The 14,541-nt window shown below is 32.3% G+C and overlaps 1 protein-coding gene across 3 annotated transcripts in view; it reads left to right on the top strand.

Moving 5' to 3' along the window:
* Positions 1 to 14,541, top strand: part of ANKHD1 (ankyrin repeat and KH domain containing 1) — a 107,016-nt gene that overhangs the window by 82,555 nt on the left and 9,920 nt on the right. For all 3 annotated transcript variants that reach the window (XM_054568340.1, XM_054568339.1, XM_054568341.1), the window contains 12 exons: positions 3,491 to 3,636; positions 3,794 to 3,905; positions 4,365 to 4,510; positions 4,789 to 4,931; positions 5,344 to 5,557; positions 6,889 to 7,064; positions 7,272 to 7,434; positions 9,387 to 9,482; positions 9,927 to 10,043; positions 11,818 to 11,992; positions 12,771 to 13,227; positions 13,702 to 13,848. In XM_054568340.1, the coding sequence (XP_054424315.1) occupies positions 3,491 to 3,636; positions 3,794 to 3,905; positions 4,365 to 4,510; positions 4,789 to 4,931; positions 5,344 to 5,557; positions 6,889 to 7,064; positions 7,272 to 7,434; positions 9,387 to 9,482; positions 9,927 to 10,043; positions 11,818 to 11,992; positions 12,771 to 13,227; positions 13,702 to 13,848 (2,092 nt within the window). The remainder of the gene's footprint in view (positions 1 to 3,490; positions 3,637 to 3,793; positions 3,906 to 4,364; positions 4,511 to 4,788; positions 4,932 to 5,343; positions 5,558 to 6,888; positions 7,065 to 7,271; positions 7,435 to 9,386; positions 9,483 to 9,926; positions 10,044 to 11,817; positions 11,993 to 12,770; positions 13,228 to 13,701; positions 13,849 to 14,541) is intronic.

The following is a 14,541-nucleotide window of genomic DNA, read 5'->3' as shown; positions in this document are numbered from 1 at the left end:
TTACAATTACACTTTAGGGAATATTTATTTGTAAGAGCAATAAATTTACTCTTTAAGTATAGGAGTATTTTTTCTTTATTGTTATAGTCTCAAAATTTATCATGATAATGAGTTAGTAATTACGTAATTTATTAATGTCATGACTAGCTGACTAACTTAGCCTTTTAGTATATAGTCTTATTTGTGTTATATTTCATATATTCCCAGCCAAAATATATGTAAATTCTTGATTGGGAACATAGTTCCTCAAGTCCTTTTCTTCTGAAAGTTTTGGGCTTTTAGAGTTTAGCATAATAGTGACTCTCAGTTCAAATGTCTAGAACTGAGGCCTGGAAATTTAAAGCAATTTAAAGAAACTCAAAATAGCTTTGACCATTGAGGAGTTCTAGAAGTATTTAGTAAAAATATTGTTATCGATATATAAAAAACATTGGCTAAAAATCATCTAATACCAATTATTCACATTTATTGAGCACTTACAATGCACGAGTTTTGTGCTAATGCTTATATACATTATCTCATGGGCTATTTATAATCTATAAAATAAGTGCTTTTTCCACCTGCTTTTCTGTTAAAAAATGAGGCTGATAGAAGTTAAGTTGCTAGTAAGTTACAGGAGTCAAAGTCATTTCAGCCAGGTATAAGAACCTTGGATGTAATAGGGGTGCATCTGATTTCTACTTGAAGTTCTTGAATGTCTTAAAGGTTGTTATTATTTCCTCAAACTTCTAAATTGTATTAAATAAAAAATTTCTTATCTTTATATTAAGATTTGACGGGCATGTAAGGTTTAACATAGTTTTGTGTCTTTAGTACATTGTTATGGCTGTCGGCATCTTAATAGGCTCTCTTACAACAAATTCCGGTTCAAAAGTATTTTATTTTAAATAATTCTGTGGTAGCCAGTGTGACTTAAGGATAGAGTAATTAGGAAGTCCTCTTATTTTAGAGGGCATTTACAATAAAATATGTTTAAATAATTTCCTCTAATAGATGTTAATATTTTATTTATAGTTTTATTTAGATGAAACTAGTAGTTATATAAAACAGATTATAGTGAATTAATTTATTAAAACTTTTTACAACAACATAGCTTATGTACACCTAGTATCTGAGATTTTTATATAGTAAGGCTTATTATCTTCCATATCACCCACAAAACTCTTAAATTTTATAAAGAATTAAGTAGCATATTACACTTAGTTCTTTTATGCTTTTCAGGATACTGCATGAGTTTAATATGAATTATATAGTGACTTTTGATAGTGATCTTAGTGATTTTCAGATACATTTTATTCAGAGGTAGGAAACAATTTAGGATTCATTAAAATGTCGTAGTCCTGGTATAATTTTATCTTAATAAAACCTGTATTCCACATGTATCTTTAAATCTTTACTACTTTTTAGTTTTATCTTTTTAACTCTTTGTATGCAATTAATCCTATTAGAATCATTTCTATGGAATGTTTCTGATTGTCATTATTGCAAGGAGGAAAAAATGTTTCTAGGAATGTTGTAGAAAATGTACAATAATTGATATAACAACACATTTTTGGTAATAGTTTTTAAATGCACAAAAGTTTTTTGTGCATTTCAAATTTTCAAATTTGAAATTTTCAAATTTTTTAAAAGTCAACTATGTAAAGTCTTTTATAACATCACATTCTGGCATAGCACTCTAGTCAACTTTTTAAAAACTTTCAAATATCTGTTTTTCATATAACAAAGAAATAACATGAATAAACAAAATTAGTAATGAGAGAAAAATAGTTCTTCACTAAGGTATATGTTAATAATTATGAGAACACTGTAAAAATCTTATTATTATAAAGGTGCTATATGTCAATCTTTAGTATCTTGTTTGCTGAAGCTAATTTCCAAATATATCAGCTATTTTGAGGAAGTGTAACAAATTAATGTCTGTTTTTAATTCATTAAGTGACAAAAATTTTAAAGCTTTTTTTCCATGTGCATGTTCTTATAGGTGAAACATATATAATAATCATTTCTATTTTTAAATGGATAGTTATGTGGTGACAAGCCGCAGAAATTCATATCACTAAGATAATTTTATTTATTTTTTAAAGATTTTATTTATTTTTAGACAGAGGGGAAGGGAAGGAGAAAGAGAGGGAAGGAAACATCAATGTGTGCTTGCCCTACTGGGGACCTGGCCGCAACCCAGGCATGTGCCCTAACTGAGAATCAATCCGGTGACCCTTTGGTTCGCAGGCTGGCGCTCAATCCACTGAGCCACACCAGCCAGGGTTGCTAAGATAATTTTATATGTATTGATGGTGGGAGGACGACAGTTCATGTAGCAACATACCTGAACATCTTAAAATTTGTTATTTTTAAAAGGTAGTATACTAAACTGAGTCATTCACACTTGTGAATACCTTAGCAAGTAATTGGGGTCCAGTCCTATCAAAATTCTAGAGAAAACATTCTCTAACATTTGAAATGCTTAAGTTTCCCTTTAAGACCCACGTGTTTTTGATTGACTTTTAGTCTGGGCGATAGAAGTTTATTGCCATCACTGAAACTTTGTTGTCTTTTTTTTCTATATTATTAATGATTGTATTTTTTTCTGAGTTTTTTCCTTCTTGAGTAACTAGTAATGTTTTATTTTTCAATATAGTCAATAATAGTACTGAAAGTCCCATATAATATCTAATAATTAACATTTATTTATTAAGTACTTAGTATGTGCCACTGTGTTAAATGTTTTTTATAAATTATCTCCCAGACAACTCACAACATCCCTTTAAGATAGGTCCTGTTTCCCGCTCTATGAGGGAAACTTCATCTTTAAAGAAATGTGAGAAATATGCAGAGACATAAAGGTATAATTTTAATTAACAAAGTTTTCAAACACCAAATATTGAGATTCCAAATAAAAGTTCCAATGTTCATTTTAAAAATAGTTTGATTTTCAGACACTGCTTTATTGTAGCAAATTTTCAAAGCACATATTGAATTTTTTTAAAAATTCATGATTTCTGCTACTTCAATGAGAAATATTCTAACTTGTTCTCTCCCCTCCCTTTTTTTGCATTGTTTTCGGGATATTTTTATCTAATTGCCTTTAACAAATTAAGATGAAATTCTTTAATTTATTTTTGGAAACTATTTCTGTTCATGATGTAAAAGGCTACCATTTTTTATTGCACTCAATATCAGACACTGTACTAAGTATTTAACCTGCATTATTCTAACTAGTCTTTCCAACAGCCTTACAAGGCAGGAACTATTATTATTATACCCATTTTATATATAAGGAAAACTGAGACTCCAAGAGGCTTAATTTCTTGCCCAAGAGTAGAAAGTCAGTAGTGGGATTCAAGCATAGGTTCATCTAACTCCGAAACTTAGGATTTAACTACTGCATTATATTGCTGATACAGGATATTATGTTTTTGGTATTTTTTGTATATGAGTGACTTTATTCTGTTTAGTAGAATTCAGGAATATGAATATTGTTTTTCAGCTGTGAGTAGCAGAGTGCCCACTGGTTCAAACAGTTCCTCTCAGACCACAGAATGTCTTACACCTGAACCCTGTTCGCAGTCTCCAAGCAATGTGGCTCCCCAGTCATTGCCCCCTGTGTATCCCTCAGTTGACATTGATGCACATGTGAGTGTATTGCTTTATTTAAACTTATTTTGTGCATTTTGATTTTCTTTGTTTGGAAAATTATCATTGTACATTCATTGCAAAAATATTATTTGCTCCTCAGTTGATAACCCCTTCATAAAAAAAAAAAATCTAACTTATTTTTTTCCCCTTCTAGACTGAGAGCAATCATGACACAGCATTAACACTAGCTTGTGCGGGTGGTCATGAAGAACTTGTATCTGTACTCATTGCACGAGATGCTAAAATCGAGCACAGAGACAAAAAAGGTAAAGAATACCAGTCAAAAGTAAAGTGAATGTAACCGCTATTAATAAATAGTTCCTAGACTATCTCAGTAAAAAGATGGGTAAGCATATTTCAATTATGAATTCCAGATTTGTTCATCTACAGAGCCAAATTATTCTCCAAAAATTAGACTGTAGATCATCAGTGAAGTACAGCAAGCGTGGTTGCCTTTCTCCCTAATCCAAAAGTTGAGCATGCAGAGGTATCAAAATTCATTACGAGTATAAACTTTAATAGTTTTCTTTGCCTTAGCATATCCCTTCTATCAGATGTTTATGGATTTTTGTCACTAACAGATCAGGGTGTAGAGCAGTTTATGTTAAATGGTTATAAGCATCTGCCCTAAAGACTTTTTTCTACTAAAACAATAAAGAAATAAAAACAGTAGCTTAATAAGTAAAAGCCACATATTTGTTTGAGATTTTTATTTTCCGATTTAGGTTTTACGCCACTGATCCTGGCAGCAACAGCAGGACATGTTGGAGTTGTTGAAATCCTTTTGGATAAAGGTGGAGATATAGAAGCCCAATCTGAACGAACTAAGGATACTCCACTTTCATTGGCATGTTCTGGTGGACGTCAGGAGGTGTGTTAATGTTAATTTTCATTTTATAAATATTTTGCTTGTATTTTAAATGTGCATGTGATGAATGAACCACAGTTCTAACATATAGGAAATGCAGAATCATTGGTCAACAATTGTAATTTCAATACAATTGGGATTTCAAAACTCTGAATTCCTTGATGTGAAATTTAATCCATTCCTCTAATGCTGATATTTGAATACATAAAGCCTAATTAATTATATTGTAAGTTGAACCCTTGGTGTAAACTAGACTTCTCTGTTCACATTTTACATTGTAGGTGGTAGACTTGCTGCTGGCTCGAGGTGCAAATAAGGAACATAGGAATGTGTCTGATTATACACCACTGAGTCTAGCTGCATCTGGAGGATATGTTAATATCATTAAGATTCTGCTTAATGCTGGAGCAGAAATTAATTCCAGGTACGTATCACTTATTTGTTTTTTTATTAATGATCAATAAGTTACTACTTGGAATAAGTATCTTCCCCTAAATATTTGGACAGATACCATTTTTAATTAAGATAGTACTAAAGTTGCAAGGGCCAACAATTATTCCTGTAATGTGCTTATAAATAATCACAGATTATTTCAGCTAAGGTGGCTGTTTTTAAAGAGGTCTCCTTCAGAAAGTACTTTGCTATCTGGAAATTTATAACCTCTAAATAGGAATTATGTTTTAAATTGTGAGACTTTCCTGTTTCTAATTATTAGCTAAACAATTACATCATTCATTGCTTGCTTTTTACTGAAACGTTTTCATGTTTTATGTTCTCTATGCTTTTTAAAAACAACAGGTAACATTTTAATTTTCTAATCACATTTCCTCCATTAGGACTGGGAGTAAACTAGGTATTTCTCCCCTGATGTTGGCTGCAATGAATGGACATGTTCCTGCAGTGAAATTGCTGCTTGATATGGGTTCAGACATTAATGCCCAAATAGAGACCAATCGGAACACAGCTCTCACCCTGGCCTGTTTCCAAGGCCGAGCAGAAGTAGTAAGTTTGCTTCTGGACCGAAAAGCCAATGTTGAACATAGAGCGAAGGTAAGCATTTTATAACTTGTCAACTACCTCGGATACATTTCTAGTAGAAAGAGAATGGCATTTCAACTCTAATTGAATGTGCTGTTTTAAATTGTCACAAGTTAAACCTGATGTCCCAATGCAGGATTGGGGAATTGTGCTACAGAGTGGTCAGTGACACACTATCACCATTCATGAATTCTATTAAGAACAGTGAAGAAAGCAGAATCAGTACTTTTTCCAACCTCAGGCTGGAGTTAATCCTCCACTTTGAATCCAGCTTTTGAATGCAGTAAGACTATTTTGTAGTAAGATATTTTTCAGTAGTAACACTATTTTGTAGCATCCTTTAATGTAAGTTTTTAGAGAACTTCTTTAATGAGGCGTGTGCTTACCATTGGTAAAAAGCCCAATAAAAAAATTACTGCGTAGATTAGAACTTTAAGACAGCTAAAATCTAATCTGATCATGACAGAGTCTGGTAATTCCTTGATTCTTAGCATTCAGAAGGTAAGAGTATGTTGATATTTATTTATTTACTTATTTATTTATTGCTTAGAACCCTAGAAAAATATAGCTTATGTAGAATTCTTAATAACAAAATGGCCAATCTGGGAGTTATTTCAGATTGAAAGGGTTTGAATTAAAATTTCATATTTTCTCCCTCAGCTTCATTAGTTTTATTTCTTTAATAAGAAAGTGTTGTTTTTCCTCAGACTTTTCATCACACAAAGAAATTAGCCTTACCTACTGTCCAGTTTATCTTTTCATATTAGAGATACTCATTGTGACCCGCTTGATCATTAGAAGTTCTAGAGAGATTGTATTATTTTGGAAATGATACCAGTAGGAAATGTCTTGTCAAAAATGTTGGAGACTACTGAACAAAAGAGAATGAATAAAACTTATGAAGTGATATTTTAATCTATTTTACCTATATTTGGATAGGATTGAAAGACTTTACCCTGAGTTATTTAGCAAACTGCATTCTCAATAAAGTATATTCTAAAAAAGTTTTTCCATTGAACATTGTGCCTTATTTAAGTTTCTTGTTATTCACTTTTAATATCTTTATTTATTTAAAAGAGAAGTTATGGTCTCATGTAAATTTACAAGAGAGAAGTTAAAAACTTTTTTTTTTTTTTTTAGTTTAGCATGTGATAGTATAAGTTCATTCTAGTTTGTCTAACTAAATCTAACAATTTTCACTTGCTTTTTAGTGAAATTTAAGACCGTGAGTATTGCCTAGCTCTTTTATTAGAGAAAAATCACAAGTGGAAAACACAAGTCAGTGGTTTCAGTCTTTTAAAGAAATTATATTAATTTACTTGGATAATTTTTGCTTTACACAGACTGGTCTTACTCCTTTAATGGAAGCTGCTTCTGGAGGCTATGCAGAGGTTGGAAGAGTTCTCCTTGATAAAGGCGCAGATGTCAATGCCCCTCCTGTGCCTTCCTCAAGAGACACTGCTTTAACAATAGCAGCAGACAAAGGTCACTACAAATTTTGTGAGCTCCTGATTAGTAGGTGAGTAAATTTTATATTTATATTTAGAACTTCCTACTGTCCCTTTCACAGAGTCATTAAAGTTAATAAAATTGTTCCACTTTACTGACCTTTTAAAGAGCAGATTATTTGCATGATATTTTGTAAAAGATAAAAGACTAATAGAGAAAAATAGAAGTCTGCTTCTTCATAGGAAACAAACTATATTAAGATCTTTTGATTTTAAAGGGGAGCCCATATTGATGTTCATAACAAGAAGGGAAACACACCCCTTTGGTTGGCATCGAATGGTGGTCATTTTGATGTGGTACAATTGCTAGTGCAAGCAGGTGCTGATGTGGATGCAGCAGATAATCGGAAAATCACACCTCTTATGTCGGCATTTCGCAAGGTAATTTGATGTGGGTGAGGGGGGAATAAAATTTAATAATTTTAAATCAATTCTAAGTTAAAACCATGTAAGAAAGATAAATTGACTTTGGATAATTGACTATAACACCAATCACTGCTATAGATTCACTCTATTTGATGGCCAAACCTAGCAACTATAAAAATACATAGTAGTTCACTATAGGCAACTTTATTATTAGATCACTTGGTGTCTAGATTAGCTTTGTTATGCTGTTGTACATAAAACATGAGATAAGGATAAATATTGTTTGCAGATGGATGTATTCTCTACCTAAGGAAGAACAAAAATGAGTGGACTCCTTCATAAAAATTTATCAAACCATATATATATGAAGGTTCACTTGTCTGTTATATTTTAAAAGGCTTTCCCATTGAATTATAATAAACTATAAATTACTTAACATGGTTTTGAAAGCCTTGCAAGATACGCTCATGCCAGTCTCCCCAGACGAGTCATTTGTGCTACTCTTCCCCTTTACTCACTATACTTCAACCACTGGCCTAGAATGCACTAAATTTTTAACTGCCTCAGGGCTTTTTCCTCACTGGTTTTCTCTTTTTCTCTCTTTCTTGTTTTTATTTTTGATTTTATTATTTATTTACTTTTAGGGAAGGGAGGGAGAAAGAGGGAGAGGAACATCAGTCTGTAGGTTGCCTTTCACACACCCCCTACCAGGGACCTGGTCTACAACCGAGGCATGTGCCCTAGACTGGGAATCGAACCAGCGACCCTTTGGTTCACAGGTTGGCGTGTAATCCACTGAGCCACACCAGTCAGGGCTCATTGGTTTTCTTTTTCCAAAATGTTCTTTCTCTTGCTTATCACCTGGCTCACTTCTACTCACCCTTTCGTTCCCATTTTAAATGTCACTTTTCAGAGTCCTTCTCTATCACCAAATCTAAAGGAGGTCTTTCTTCTCTTTTATAGTACACTATTATTTTCCTCGTCCCATTTTTGTAATTATACATTCAAACACGTATTTACTTTTTTAATGCCTATCTCCTCAACTAGGCTGGAAGATCCATGAAGATCAAGATCCATGACTTTTTCACCAATGTTTATACTCAGTTGGTTAGCACAGTGCCTAACTCATAATAGCTGGTAACTAAATAGCTACTGAATGAGAGCAGTGTAAGTTATGTGTCGTAGGAAAAAATCTTAAAATATTTTCTAGACTTAATTCTTTTTTTCAATTTTTTTCTTCCCTTTTAATTGAGTTGTAATTTACATACAGTGAAATGGACAAATCTAAGATTTGTTTTTTAATGAGTTTTGGTAGATACACATGCCCATGTAGCCCATACCCCATAAAGATATAAAATATTTCTATAATTCTGGAAAGTTTCATCATGCCTTTTCTCAATTAATTTCCTGCACTGGAGGTAACTACTTTTCTGTTTTTTGTTTTTTTGTCACCATTAGACTAATTCTAGAGGATGTTTTAGAACCTTAATAGGAAAAGAAACTATGCAAATTTGGTTATGTTATAATAGATATACTTAGAATTGATAACAGATTATTCAGCCTTTGATAATGACATTTAGAAAGTGTTTTACCAAGATTAAATTCACAAGACTCAGATAAATGTGACAATCTATATCTTGTTTAGTAAAGTGAAAGCCAAAGTAATACTTTGGGATCTAGAATATCTTCTTTGTTTTTAGGACTAGGTTACAAAAGCTTTTTACTTGCAGTGGGAAATGAGCATATTAAATTCAGGAGACATGTCTTTTGATCCATACTGTATATTACTGAGCATGTTGAACTTTTTCTGTTCATAAACTCAAAACTGTTCTTATTTTTGTAATTTCAGTTTGTAATTTAGTAAACTATCTGGAAGTATTACTGTATCTTTTACTCTTTAAGTTTTTAAGTATATGGGCAAAATTTCAAAGAATTCTTTTGTGTATTTTTTGTTGCACTCTTTATAGGGTCATGTAAAAGTTGTTCAATATTTGGTGAAGGAAGTCAATCAGTTCCCTTCTGATATAGAGTGCATGAGATACATAGCAACGATTACAGATAAGGTAGGTTTAATATGCTATTGAAACACTTTTATTGTGTAGAGTTATATGCCAAAATGTGCACTTACCAACAATTCCTCTATGAGACTGATCACCTGATCTTTCTATGCTTTCTTTTCTCCATTTTTGAATAGAGAATGGGTATAATACTTTTGATAAATTATTATCTTTCTCTTCTGAACCATAATTACAGCTCAAGTTTATTACTAGGCCATTAGCCTGATTTAGAAAGTTTTCTAAGAACATATATAATTTTTAGAAAGTGGTTCCTTATTTTATTAAAAGATTGATTCATAATTAGACTCAAAGGATAGCTTGATTTGTTTTAGTGAATTTTCAATTATGTGAGCTTTAAGCCCTGGATTTTGGTATGTTAACCAGCTCATTATATTTGGCCATTTTATGTTATGTGTTGCTATATTGACATAATTCCATTTTTTACTATAGGAATTGTTGAAAAAATGTCACCAATGTGTTGAGACAATTGTGAAGGCTAAAGACCAGCAGGCTGCAGAAGCAAACAAGAATGCAAGTATTCTTTTAAAGGAACTTGATCTGGAAAAAGTGAGTGAGAAAAATAACTTTCCTTATTAGAAATTGTTGAAAATCTGGGATAAATTTGCCACTTATATGACCAATTTAACAAAATATCTTTCCAAGGAAACGGTTAATAAATTGTCAAACCACAATAATGTTTGATTCAAACATATTCATAAAAAATATTTTGAACCGTAACAGTGAGGGACTAGTTTTCAAGCAGATCACAGTTTACCAAATGACATTACTGCCTAAGTGGTACTAACATTAGTTTGAGAAGAAATTTAGTAAAATGTTGGAAATTATCTGTTATAAGATCTGGTCTATAAGTGGTTTATTAGGTCCTCAATTAAAGACTAAGTGTTACGTATCCTACGAAGTGTGGTAAAATGGAAAAAGCTAAGTAAATAGGATCACTGTTCTGAGACTCAATTTGCTTACCAGGAAAATGAGGGTGGTGTTATTGAATCCAGAATTTATATTAAAAGAACAAACTCTATGATTAAATAGAGTCATTCTAGGAATGTAAGAGATGATATTTTATTGATTAAAGGAAGAAAAAGATGTGATCATTTTGAGAAATGGTAAAATTTTGGCATCAATTCTTAGTTTAAAAAATACAAAACAAAACTTAGAAGCTAAGAACAGAAGAAAAGATTGCTTACAGATCAATGAGAAAAAGAGAACTTGCTCAGAATAAAAAATGATCACACAAATGGGCAAGTCACAGAAAAAGAAATGCAGATGTTTAATAAAGAGATGGAGAATGCCTAACATCATAAATAAATACACAGTAAAAGAGTGATTTAAATTTTTGACCACACTGTCAAAGTTTAAAATATAAAGGTCTGATAATAGCTATTGATGGCAAAGGATATGGAGAAATTAATTAGCACTCTAGTATGATTTTTTTTAATGTGTGGTGTAAATTAGTATAACTGTTAACAGAGATGTTTTGACAAATGGATCTATTAAAAAGTTGAATACCCTTACTCCAGCCATTCTACTTACAGAAATTTTTCCTAAGATAGACAAATGCTCAGATACGAATATATATAAGGTGACTTATTATTGCATTGCTTATAATAAGGGGGAAAGTGAAAACCTTCAAAGTCTTATTAAGAAATTGAAAAAAATTTAGTACCGCCATGATAAACTTGATTACAGTTAAAATCAGAAGGAAAAAAGCTATCTTCGTTTTTAAATAAAAGAAGTTTGAAGTTAGATGACAACTATGGTCCCATCCACATTTATAATTTTTATTTTTGTGTAACTACCCAGGTACATGGTCAGCAATTCTCTAAATAGCCAATTGGGTTTATACCAACGGAGTAATGAAATGATTTTTAATTGAATATACAATCTCTTCTTTCAGCCCTCAACCCATTTCTCATTAACATAGGGGATCAGCAATTTTTTTTTTAAATAAATTGCCAGATATTAAATGTTTTAAGCTTTGCAGGCCATATGGTCTGGCTGTGGGTAACTGAAACTGCAAAAAACAAAACTATGAATAGAGGAGGACTACTGTATACTTAATACAAGTCTCTTGCCAGATGTATCACTTGCAAACTTTTCCCCCTTTTTATGGATTGTCTTTCTACTTTCTTATGGTTTCTGAGATGCACAGAAACTTATTTCTCATTATGTCCAGTTTATTTATGTTTTCTTTTGTTCCTTTTATAAGTATGTTTTGAGACTGACATTCAGGGGAAGCCCTTCATATCATAAAAATACAATTTCATTCTTTATTTTAAATTATTGCTTTGTTGGTAATATGATACATCTACTTTATTTGCAGTCAAGAGAGGAGAGCAGAAAGCAGGCTCTTGCAGCTAAAAGAGAGAAAAGGAAAGAAAAGAGAAAAAAGAAAAAAGAGGAGCAGAAAAGGAAGCAGGAAGAAGATGAAGAAAACAAACCTAAGGAGAATTCAGAACTACCAGAAGATGAAGATGAAGAGGAAAATGATGAAGATGGTGAGAAATGACCCATCGAATTAATGATAAAATTTTCCTGTGTTTATCAATTTCATTTTGAGTGGTTTTTGCTCTAATTAATTCTAGTTAAATATTCAGTTACTTTAATCTGAAATTGACAGTTGACTCTTGTAAGTATTTCTAAATATTTTAGATTGTAAAGTGATACAGAGAAACAGAAAGGGGAAGACAAACATAATTGGAGGAAGTTCAGTTGTGTTGTGATTTAAGTCGCCCTGTAAAACACTGTGTATATCCTAAAAGCAATATAGTAAGAGAGGTTTGCTAAGTTCTTCTCTATGTGCTCCTCCCCCATTTCAAATATGGGTGAGGTCCAGTTCCTCAGTTAAATTTTTTGCTAAGGTTCAGGCTCGAAGCTCTACAGTGCTGGGGTTTGTTAACCTCAAGGAGTTGTTTATTGTACAGTCTGACAGTGCTTGTAGTAGGCAAATAATCTTGCTTTATTTTGATTATAATTCTGAAATCCTGTTTGAAAAATTTCCTAAATTCAGATTATATTTTGACTTAGGGTTAGTTCATGAGACTAGCATTTCAGATCTTAAGAATGTTAATGGTATGAATATTTTATACCAATTTAGACATCAAAATATGATCTAGTGTATTCTAATAACAGTAAAGATTTCTTCAATTGTTAGTAAATAAAGGTGATGGGAAAATATGTAAGGAACTGAATTATGAAGTATTAGGTATATCTGTAATAATTTGTTTTGAGATATGTGAATTTCAATGTGATTTTTATCCTTTTTGATAATTTTAGTGGAGCAAGAAGTTCCCATTGAGCCTCCTAGTGCAACCACCACCACCACAATCGGAATCTCCGCAACATCTGCAACATTCACAAACGCGTTTGGGAAAAAACGGGCCAATGTGGTGACAACCCCCAGCACCAATCGGAAAAATAAGAAGAACAAAACAAAAGAGACCCCTCCCACGGCACCTTTAATAGTACCAGAACAACATATATCCTTGGCACAGCAAAAGGCAGATAAAAATAAAATAAATGGAGAACCCAGAGGTGGTGGTACAGGTGGGAACAGTGATTCAGATAACCTGGACAGCGCAGACTGCAACAGTGAGAGTAGCAGTGGCGGTAAAAGCCAAGAGTTAAACTTCACTATGGATGTGAATTCCTCTGGTGATCGGAGGTACCCCTCACTGCTACTCCATTCCCAAGAAGAAAAAACGAGTTCTGCCACTTCTAAAACTCAAACACGGTAAAATTTTCTGATGTGTTAACTCGACATCTACCTGTCCTTTTTCATGCCTGGAACAATCATTTGAAGTTTATTCTTCAAGCACAAGTTGTGTTAAACAGTTTAAGTCCACCTCATTATCTGTCTTCAGTATTCAAAAGTGAAATTTATCAGTCTCCTAATCGTGCTATTTACGAAATGAAATTATTAAACATCTTTATGATTCCATTTTGAAGTTGAAAATATTAATGTACCTTGACTTTTACTATATAATTTTTATTGATTATAGTATAACTTTTGGCATCTTGAATTTATTTTTATACTCAAATAGATATTGGACTCTGCCGTATTTCTATTTTTCTGAATTGTTGATAATCTGATGTACCAAATTTTAATTCAAATATTTCATCGTAACTTTGTTAATAAAATAACAATCTTTTGAGTTTCTAACTTAAAATTTGTATTTTACTGAACTCAATATTTCTCTCTTCTCAGACTTGAAGGTGAAGTGAATCCTAATTCCTTATCAGCGAGCTACAAGTCAGTGTCATTGCCGTTAAGCTCTCCAAACATAAAGATGAACCTGACTAGCCCTAAAAGGGGACAAAAAAGAGAAGAAGGGTGGAAAGAAGTTGTACGAAGGTAAGTAGAATTAGAATTTTCTAAATTCTAAAAAAGAAAACTTACCTTTTTTAACTTTCATAGGCCATACAGATTCTTCTCTGCAAGTCGGTTAACCAATTAATGAATAATTTGAATGTAGTTATTATTTTAAACTACAGGGTCATACTAAATCCAAAGTAGGCTAAAGCAAAAATAGAAGCAATGTGTAAATTTTGCATGCCTATTTTATATAAAACAAGTGTTGGCTTTAGAATAACAAAATATATTTTATTAAAACAAGATTTTTTTTAAAAAGAACTTGTAGAAGTTTACAAACCATATAAAATGGTCACAAGATTCTTAAGGGATGATTCCACACCTGACAGCAGAGTCACAGTGTTATTAATGAGAGCTATTATGTTTGTTTAATGGGTTCCATGTTGGTTCACACAATCAAGCCCATCTGTTTATAGTGTTTAAATAAAATTAGACTGAGCTAGAGAGCATACTCTGAAGAACTAGTTAGCTGCTTTTAATGCAATTAGATCACCATAAAATGGGGGGAAAGGAGCCTGTAAAATTAAAACCACCTTCCTCTTCAAAAAGAAAAGGAAGAAAAACACCCACACCCCTGCAGCTAACCCTGACAACGGCCTTTGTTCACATTGCCTTATACTTAAGCCATGATGGGGGAAATGAATAAAAGCAGAGAGAGTCCACTGCTTTTCAATG

The sequence above is a fragment of the Pteronotus mesoamericanus genome, unplaced genomic scaffold (genome assembly GCF_021234165.1).
Source record: "Pteronotus mesoamericanus isolate MK-2021 breed Mesoamerican mustached bat unplaced genomic scaffold, CSHL_Meso_final contig_2, whole genome shotgun sequence".
In the NCBI taxonomy this organism is placed as follows: domain Eukaryota; kingdom Metazoa; phylum Chordata; class Mammalia; order Chiroptera; family Mormoopidae; genus Pteronotus; species Pteronotus mesoamericanus.
The sequence above is the reverse complement of the archived record's forward strand: the minus strand, read 5'-3'. Positions and strand labels throughout refer to the sequence as shown.